This window comes from Ornithodoros turicata, chromosome 8 (assembly GCF_037126465.1).
Source record: "Ornithodoros turicata isolate Travis chromosome 8, ASM3712646v1, whole genome shotgun sequence".
Classification (NCBI taxonomy): domain Eukaryota; kingdom Metazoa; phylum Arthropoda; class Arachnida; order Ixodida; family Argasidae; genus Ornithodoros; species Ornithodoros turicata.
This window is the reverse complement of record NC_088208.1, coordinates 34,352,568-34,360,493: the sequence shown is the minus strand read 5'-3', so window position 1 is coordinate 34,360,493 and position 7,926 is coordinate 34,352,568. Positions and strand designations below refer to the sequence as shown.

The 7,926-nt window shown below is 45.9% G+C and overlaps 2 protein-coding genes across 4 annotated transcripts; both read left to right on the top strand.

Annotated features, from left to right (window-relative positions):
* The first annotated feature begins 2,519 nt into the window (after positions 1-2,519).
* On the top strand, positions 2,520-3,687 carry LOC135366174 (uncharacterized). Its single transcript, XM_064598835.1, has 4 exons — positions 2,520-2,565; positions 2,954-2,992; positions 3,195-3,320; positions 3,517-3,687. The coding sequence occupies exons 1-4, from the start codon at positions 2,532-2,534 to the stop codon at positions 3,570-3,572; spliced, it is 255 nt and encodes an 84-aa protein (XP_064454905.1). The 5' UTR covers positions 2,520-2,531; the 3' UTR covers positions 3,573-3,687.
* Positions 3,688-4,796: 1,109 nt separating this feature from the next.
* Positions 4,797-6,927, top strand: LOC135366173 (uncharacterized PE-PGRS family protein PE_PGRS46-like). 3 transcript variants are annotated; one of them, XM_064598833.1, is made up of 6 exons: positions 4,797-4,884; positions 5,481-5,519; positions 5,583-5,693; positions 6,060-6,320; positions 6,390-6,542; positions 6,766-6,927. In XM_064598833.1, the coding sequence occupies exons 1-6, from the start codon at positions 4,854-4,856 to the stop codon at positions 6,810-6,812; spliced, it is 642 nt and encodes a 213-aa protein (XP_064454903.1). In that variant the 5' UTR covers positions 4,797-4,853; the 3' UTR covers positions 6,813-6,927. The 3 variants fall into 3 exon arrangements, with proteins under 3 accessions (XP_064454903.1, XP_064454902.1, XP_064454904.1); XM_064598832.1 differs by having other exon boundaries at positions 6,060-6,542; XM_064598834.1 differs by lacking the exon at positions 5,583-5,693 and having other exon boundaries at positions 5,481-5,540; positions 6,060-6,542.
* The last annotated feature ends 999 nt before the right edge of the window (positions 6,928-7,926 follow it).

Below are 7,926 nucleotides of genomic sequence, written 5' to 3'. Positions count from 1 at the left end.
CCTGGCCATATTAACGATTGCCTAAGATAGAGCTCGTAAAGACCGTTCCTGTTCTTCCCCCACTGCCGCCTGTGTTATTGAGCAACAACTGGTTAAGCGGCTGCGCTAACTCGGCACAATTGAGAATAAATTCTCTGTAGGAACCAACCATACCTAAAAAAAAAAAACGGTGGAAGGCTTTTACGTTACCAGGAACTGGAAACTCCATGATCGCCCTCAGCTTGTCATCGCTCGGACTAATGGTACCTCCGTCCACCACGAATCCGAGAATGCTGATCCTAGGCGCCGCCAGCTGCACTTTGTGAGGGTTGGTGGTTAACCGCGCCTGCTGCATCCTTGCAAGGACAGTTAACAGGTGGTTCATGTGTTCCTGAAAATTTCTGGACAACAGTACGACATCATCCGTGTACGCGACTGCGAAATCATACTTCGCATCTCCCAGCGCGGTATCCATTAACCGCTGGGAACTGGCTTGTGAGAGCAGACCAAAAGGCATCCGTAAAAACTCAGACAAGCCCCCGATGAGCTGTCTTCAGGACATCCTCCGGGGAAGCTTGGGTTTGCGAAAACACTCTACTACCATCAAGCGTTGAAAACACTGTAGCGTTGCTGTACCATCACGTTTCAGAACCAGGACGATAGGCAATGCCAAGGGCTCTGGCACCTACCGGTTTGGAGCATTTCATCAAGAGCGGCGTCTAACAAAGCACGGCTATGCACACTCGATAGTCTCGGATTACAACGCCAGGACGTAGCGTGGCCTGTGCCTATGGTATGCTGTAACACAGACGACTTACCGGGTTTTTCCGTGAAGATACCGTCAAACTGCTGCAGTACTTGTTCAAACTGACGGCGCTCCTCCTCAGGGCCACTGAATGAAACCAAGCCACTTGGAAGCCGGTTCAGCCCAACTGAGCCGGGGAACGGTTCAAGGGAAGTCGCGGCAGCTTGCTGAGCTGAAGTCCCTAGTCACGGTGAAGGGGAACAATCCTGTCGAGTCGTGGTAAACGTATCCTCAGACAAAATGGTTAGATGCAGGCTACCTTGCATCTAACCATAAAAGCCCGATTCAAGGCACAAGGACGACACGAACACGCGACTCAAGAAGAGTCGTGTGTTTTGTGCGTCTGAGTCGTGTCGTCCCTCTGTGTGTCCGGACTCGGGCTTTTACATTATAGACGTATCCTCCATAGCACAGGTCCAGCGCCCACTTCTGCCGGATGATGGAATCCCTGCTCAGGATAGCGGACACTGCGAAGCCGGGAAGGTGAACGAAGCATGCAGTTTGTGCTGGAATGACGTCGTTGGAAGCAAGGGGTAGGGTGAGACCTGTGTAGTGCAATTCCACATTCCGTGATACGCAGTGATCAGAGAGACCGTAGCTCCTGTGTCGATGAGGGCGATGTAATCTCTACCCAAAATTCAAATGACGATGGTGGCAATGGCTAAAGCGTCTCCATCTCTCATCTTACTGCATGCAAAGCGAGCCTTTGAATGATCAGGGTCACGGATTGTAACCTGTTCGCTGTTTCTGTAGGTAGCCAACGTCGTTAAAGCGGTTGCGACACTTTCGGATGTGGTTCATTACATTAGAGATACATAACCGATTAGGGTGTCTGAATACTAGCTCCCTCTGTGTAGAGGGAACTACTTGTTTATAACAATAGCGGTCGTCCGTAAGCGAGGTGCAAATGAAAGCTATGATTTCCTGTTACAGCTGATACAGATGACCGCCTTTCCATAATGATAATTCGTTTTGGCAATACGTTTCGTTCACCGGCAAAGTTCAATGCTCCATGACTGCATCGTTCTATTGCCTTCCACTGATTAAGTAGGAGGTGGCATGACCAGTACACGTAGCCTGTACGAGTATCGGGTACAGATATTAGCGCCCAATTCAATGTGGTGTATTTAATAAGGCAGAACATTTCTATATTGGCCGCTGAATTACCTGCCTGTACGACGATATACAATGTTCCCATGTCTTTATTGCCGAAAACGTGTCCCGGAAACGTCCTCACTTCCCGGGCACGCCGACATGTAACATGTTAAAAGCACACCGACAAAAAGAGTAGCCTGGTAGTATTTCTTTTTTTTCTTCTCTCTCTCTCTTCTATCACATCATATCACATAGCCTGGTCCGACGCTTTTCGACATTGTGCTTCCTTTAAGCTTTCTAAACAGGATATACCAGCTGAGCTACAAATGCAGCTGCAGTGTTTCGGCACTTGGAAAAATGCCCATACACTCGTTAAATTATGCAATATCCGAGCAGAAAACAATGTCGGATGTGACAGTTGTTCATGCCCAGTCATCCACACGAGGTTAACGTAGATGACCCCGTAAATAAGTTTCATGAACACACGTAATACCAGCATATATTGGCAACGCATAGACACCTGCTAGAAACGATAGTGAGGGTGACGCATAGGTCTGACGTCACTGCCGCCGTATGAAGCGACACTGGGCCATATATAAATGTTTCATTTGTGTCACAATGCTTAGAACCGCTGCTATTGCTGAACAGCGATATGAAGATGAACATCGTCTACGTTTTTCTGACAGGTAAACTTCTTATGGGCCATGCGGCTCTGCCATACTTCTGCTTAGTGTATGTCTGTAGTGTATGTTTCTTGTATGTCTTTGTGTTAATTTGCATGAGAAATGTATACAGTAAAATTGTGGCACTACCGACTGGTATGACATATCTGATTTCATATAAATTTATAAGTCCCAGGATGCGCTACCGTGGAATTGGTCGGTACCGACAGGGCTTACATTACTGACCAGTTTAATACGTTCGTAATTATACTGAGGAGACACATTCAACTTAATGTTTTGTTGCCCATGGGTTTCTTCGTTGCAATGACTGGGCAGTGAAACCAATGATAACCAGTGGAACGATATTTTAAAAAGAGGCCCTTTTTATATTCCTCACTTCTCTTCCTTACAGTTTCTATACTCCTTGCTGGAACAGGCTGCAACTCTCAAGGTACCCATTGAGGAATTGCCTTAGCGTTCGTGCAAACAGGCCCTGATTGTGTGATCATCGTCTTTGGCAGTCGCTGTCGCTGTAAATCGATCGTAAATCGCTGAACAGTCTTATCTTGTTCGTGTGTGTGTGTGCGTTTTACCAGGCTGGACTGACATTCTATAGCCTATATATGGTGTGTTTATTCATAATTTTCATTCAGGCGGCATCCCGGGTCTACAAGGTATTGGAGGCTTGGCTAACCTTCCCCAAGCTGCTCTTGGCGGTTTATCGGGTCTTGGAAATATATTTGGACTCAGAGGCTTGCCTGGCCTTCGTGGCCTTGGAGGTATTCCAGCTCTGCGTACATTGAGTAACTTGCGATCTCCAATGATATCCAAGCGGTGATGCGACTTGATTAATCAGATTGCAATGTCCCTCTTGATGCAGTGTTTGGTTAAGTTGTACATAATATGTAATATCTAGTAAAACTTTTGTTTATTTTTGGTCTGACTGATTAGCTCCGTCGCTACCTATCTTTGCAGGAACTGGAGGATCAAGGCGGAGGTGCCACAGGAGATTTGGTCATCGGAGAGGCTGAATGAATGTGCTCTGCTATGTTGCGCGAATATAGAGACCACCATCTTTTCACATGCCACGTGTTCATTATAGATTACACTTGTGTGTTAGACGGTTCTTAGATGGTTTATATAGTATAGGGCCTTGTAAAGAACATTTGATCTTGTTGTTTTGCAATTACAAAAGCAGTCAAACGATATGATGGCACGAATACGCACTAGTGTGGAACCAGACATAGAGACATATTGACGACGTATATTATACAAAAATCCGAACGACCTGCTTGTCACTTAAAGGAACGAGTTGTATTTTATGTCTATGTATATGGGTGTTTATGTCGGTGTCGTAACAATTGGAAATAAACCTGCACTGAGGTTTTACTCGTTGTCTCGTGAAATTTATTTCTGGATTTTTCTGTTCAACTGGCATCTATCTGAACAAAGGTACTTCTATTTCGTTACAATGCCATTGAAAAGTGTTACAATGATCTGTTAGCTTGCAACTAATAAGATGTCAATAATAAATAATTGCCAATAATAAATTTTAAGGAACTATATCCCAGTAGTCGCACAAGGGCAGGAACAATGGGCGTATTTTTCTGCCCCCAGAAATGAATAAAGATAGTAATTTCTCGTCATTTAAAAGAAAAGTCAAATGTTTTTTAATTGCCAATGCGTTTTAATAGCCATTGTTCTGTGAGTTGAGTATTCAGTTACTGTTTCGTGTTGTTAGTGTAGTTACTGTGAGGTGATTGTAAATTTTACCTTTCGAGTGTATTGTGCTTGGCGGTGGTGTTGGCGATACTTTGTAGGCTTTGTTATTAATATCAATGCTCATAATTGTTCTAACCCTTATATGCGCATTAGGGAGGAGACTTTAACATGGAGTGTTTCCCTCTGTCTCCTCCATCCTATGTATTTGTGTATACAATGTGTGTATAAAAATAAAATCAATCAATCAATCAATCAATGAACCAACCAATCAATCAATCAACTCTACGACGCAACATATGAAAATACTGCCGGCAAATACAAAAGAAGAGCGCATTACATGGCTGTACGCATCGGAAAATTGTTGACAGCGTTGAAGGAATGTTCTCTCGGCGTAATATATGAGCGCATCCGTTGCAATCCGAAGTATGTGTTGCAAGCGGCATTGAGAGCGACAAATAGCATACAACGTCATCCATTATGACATAACCGTTATCCTACCGTGACACAAGCCCAGTACATATAACGAGCTACACGCACGATCCGGTAGGTAGTATTCTAGCCACTGCCATCCTTATTCCGACGCACAGAAAATGCCGAGATACGTCAGTGTTCCGTTTTCAGGTAAGTCATCGCCAGAGACAACGAAAGTCTTCGCCTTCATGTCTCTCTCTGTGTTTCTGTTTTGCTGAATTTGTATGCGGAAAAGGCACACAGGACCTGCTGTTAGGCATGCGCCCGGTTTATTTTTTGTTACTTGTATTCTGATCGTGGGTGAGTCCATCGGCTCTTGGATATGAGACATGTCCTTGTTAGACCAGGGGCTGTTCTTTTCCCGCAAGAAGTATGTTTCATCAACAAGCCCAAAGGAAAATTTTGAAAGGAAACACGGATCTGGGGAAAAGATGGTCGTGCTGGGAGAGTGCAAGGCTGAGAGTGGGAGTAGGACGTTGAGTCTTTGCGGGGTCTACAGGGTGCTCATACAGCAGCTCGCACAGTTCTCAGTATGCGGATGCCATGGTTGCGTGTTCAGGCCCGGCTGAGCACTCCAGCAATTTAGTGGTACGATGCAAGCTGCTTCGTTTCTCTTGAAATCTAGGCGCTTCAACTCGAGTAAACGCTTACTATGGCTGACACGAAAGAAGAGTACGCGAAACACATCTTCGCTACTGTGGGGAATGTTCATAAGCTTGGTCTAGCACTTTCTTTTCTTCTTTCAGTTGTGACTGTCATGATTGGAATTGGCTGCTCAGCCCAAGGTATACCGGGATCTATCGGAGGTACTCTTGAAAGAACTCGATTTCTTCTTGTCATGCACTTAGGGTACATAAGTGGATATCCAGGAATTCTCGGCCTGCCAGGCTTTGGGACAGCAGGCTTGTCAGGCGTCCCAGGTCTTCAAGGTGGTTTGCTAGGAATTCCTGGTGTGCTAGGTACAACTGTGAGCTGCAATTTGCTATAAGCTTGTCAGGATTATTTAAAAGGTGCTGTGCTCGTTCACAAAAGTGTTATTGGCTTTTTTGTGTGTGATATATTCGGTTAAAAGTTATTTCAGTGCTTAAGCAAAACGATCCAGAGTTTTTTGTTGGTTTTGCGTGACACTCCGCGATGTCTACTTTCAGCGACAGAAGATGAATCTGCAACTAATGCAATCAGAGTTGTGGGTTCATACCCCGCCACTGGCATTCCATGATTTTTCTTGTTCGCTGCAGTCCTTTGATTCATAATCTCGCACGCTTCTCTGCTATATCGGCTATTAAGTGTGCCCCTGACTTACAAGTACTGCACTGATCTCCTAGGTGTTGGAGGACTCCCTGGCCTTGGAAGCCTCCCAGGACTCGGAAGCCCCACGGCACTCGGTGGCATCGGGAGCATTCCTGGTCTCGGGGGTCTTCCGGGCCTTCCTGGACTTGGGGGTATTGGAGGTGTTCCAGGATTAGGAGGTACTGGTGCTCTTCCTGGACTCGGCGGCATTGGAAGTCTTCCGGGCCTTGGAGGCACGCCCGGAATCGGCGGCATAGGAGGTCTACCGGGAGTCGGGGGCCTTGGGGGTTTACCAGGTATCGGTGGCATAGCAGGTCTACTGGGAGTCGGGGGACTTGGAGGTTTACAAGGAATCGGTGGCATAGGAGGTCTACCGGGAGTCGGGGGACTCGGAGGCTTACCAGGAATCGGCGGCATAGGAGGTCTACCAGGAGTCGGGGGACTAGGAGGTTTACCAGGGATCGGCGGCATTGGAGGCCTCCCTGGCCTTTCAGGAATTCCTGGGCTACCCGGACTGAGTATGTTTCAAATTTCGAATGGCACCGATTGATAATATGTGGCTTATATTTGGGTGTCATAGAGACACCATTAGATCCAAGTATCCGGGAACCAATTCAATGTTGGTAGCACGAATCAGGATGCTTCAATCTTCCAATCCCTCTCTAACTTGCTCACTACCCAAGGCTCTACAATCAACGTCCTCAGATCAACCGACTAATAACTGGAGCGTTACTCTTACAGGTCGGAGGCGAAGGTGTGCGAAGAAGGGCCACATTCAGCAAGGTTGATCGCACATCTGCACGCTGCATAAACAATGCATTGTAAATAAAGTGCTCACTTTTACTGTACTGCCCTCCTCCGACGTACACCAGGAGAACAGAAATAAAAGAGTCTCTATCGTGCTCGAAAACGTTCGAAATGTTATTACTTTGTTTGAGGTACACTGGAACGACTCGTGAACACGAGGAGTCGATTTCAAATGCAGTTTAAACCCAAGAAGCACTGAGGTTTACTTCAGATGTATTCATGTTACGACGCATGCTGCTAGAGTTCACTGAGTTCCGCCCTCTAGCCCTATTTAACTATGGGGGACACTCGTTGATTTGTTGACCATACATACAGTGGTATTGGTCTTGCGCAGATGATTAACACATATTTGCGAGCATGCTTGTGCATGTACGAATGTCCATCGAACTGTACATCACTCAAAGTGAATTCTTCTCTTATCCTGTTACTAGGCATTTTCGCTAGGAGCATCAAGTCTGACTCAATCTCCAAAATAAGTGCTGGATCCAGTTCAACTCCATGACGATTCATCGTTCACGCTCGTTTCCTGTAGCGTGCCTGCGATTTCTCAAATCACATTCTGTTAATACACCACTGGAGAACACTGTTTTGTGTTCCCAGCTGTTCTACTGCTATGACCACCTGTATTGCATTCTCTCTATTATTCTGCATTGGTCTCGGCACTTAGCAGAATGGCTGCTGTGAGGTGGGAATTTATGCATCTTGCTTCGGAAATAAAGTGATTACTGAACAACACTGCAAGTTGGAGAAGGCTGGCTTGGGGTCGGTGCTAGTACCCCGGGACATTTTACTCGAGATTGACGGGAGAAATGCATAGCGCAGAAGCGGGAAGCGCAACGGCGAAATATTTGACTTCTCTTGAATTCACACAATTTTTGTGATACGAGGCACTGCCGGATTATGAACGACTCCGAATAGTTGCCACGGTTTCTCATCGCCATAGCTATCTCGCGCGAGGAGACACACATATACAACATCGACTTTGACGTGTTCAGCGTATAGATGTCCTGAACGAAGTACCTAACATATAACATAAATACTCAATTAATGCTCAATGAACAATACTCAGGTCCTGACTCCCAGTATCTTACAAAA

Coding starts and splice junctions, on each gene's coding strand:
- LOC135366173 (XM_064598832.1), top strand. CDS start 4,854: ATGCCGAGATACGTCAGTGTTCCGTTTTCAG. Junction 5,520..5,582: donor AATTGGCTGCTCAGCCCAAG/GTATACCGGGAT, acceptor TCATGCACTTAG/GGTACATAAGTGGATATCCA. Junction 5,694..6,059: donor AGGAATTCCTGGTGTGCTAG/GTACAACTGTGA, acceptor CTGATCTCCTAG/GTGTTGGAGGACTCCCTGGC.
- LOC135366174 (XM_064598835.1), top strand. CDS start 2,532: ATGAAGATGAACATCGTCTACGTTTTTCTGACAG. Junction 2,566..2,953: donor CGTCTACGTTTTTCTGACAG/GTAAACTTCTTA, acceptor TCTTCCTTACAG/TTTCTATACTCCTTGCTGGA. Junction 2,993..3,194: donor AACAGGCTGCAACTCTCAAG/GTACCCATTGAG, acceptor ATTTTCATTCAG/GCGGCATCCCGGGTCTACAA.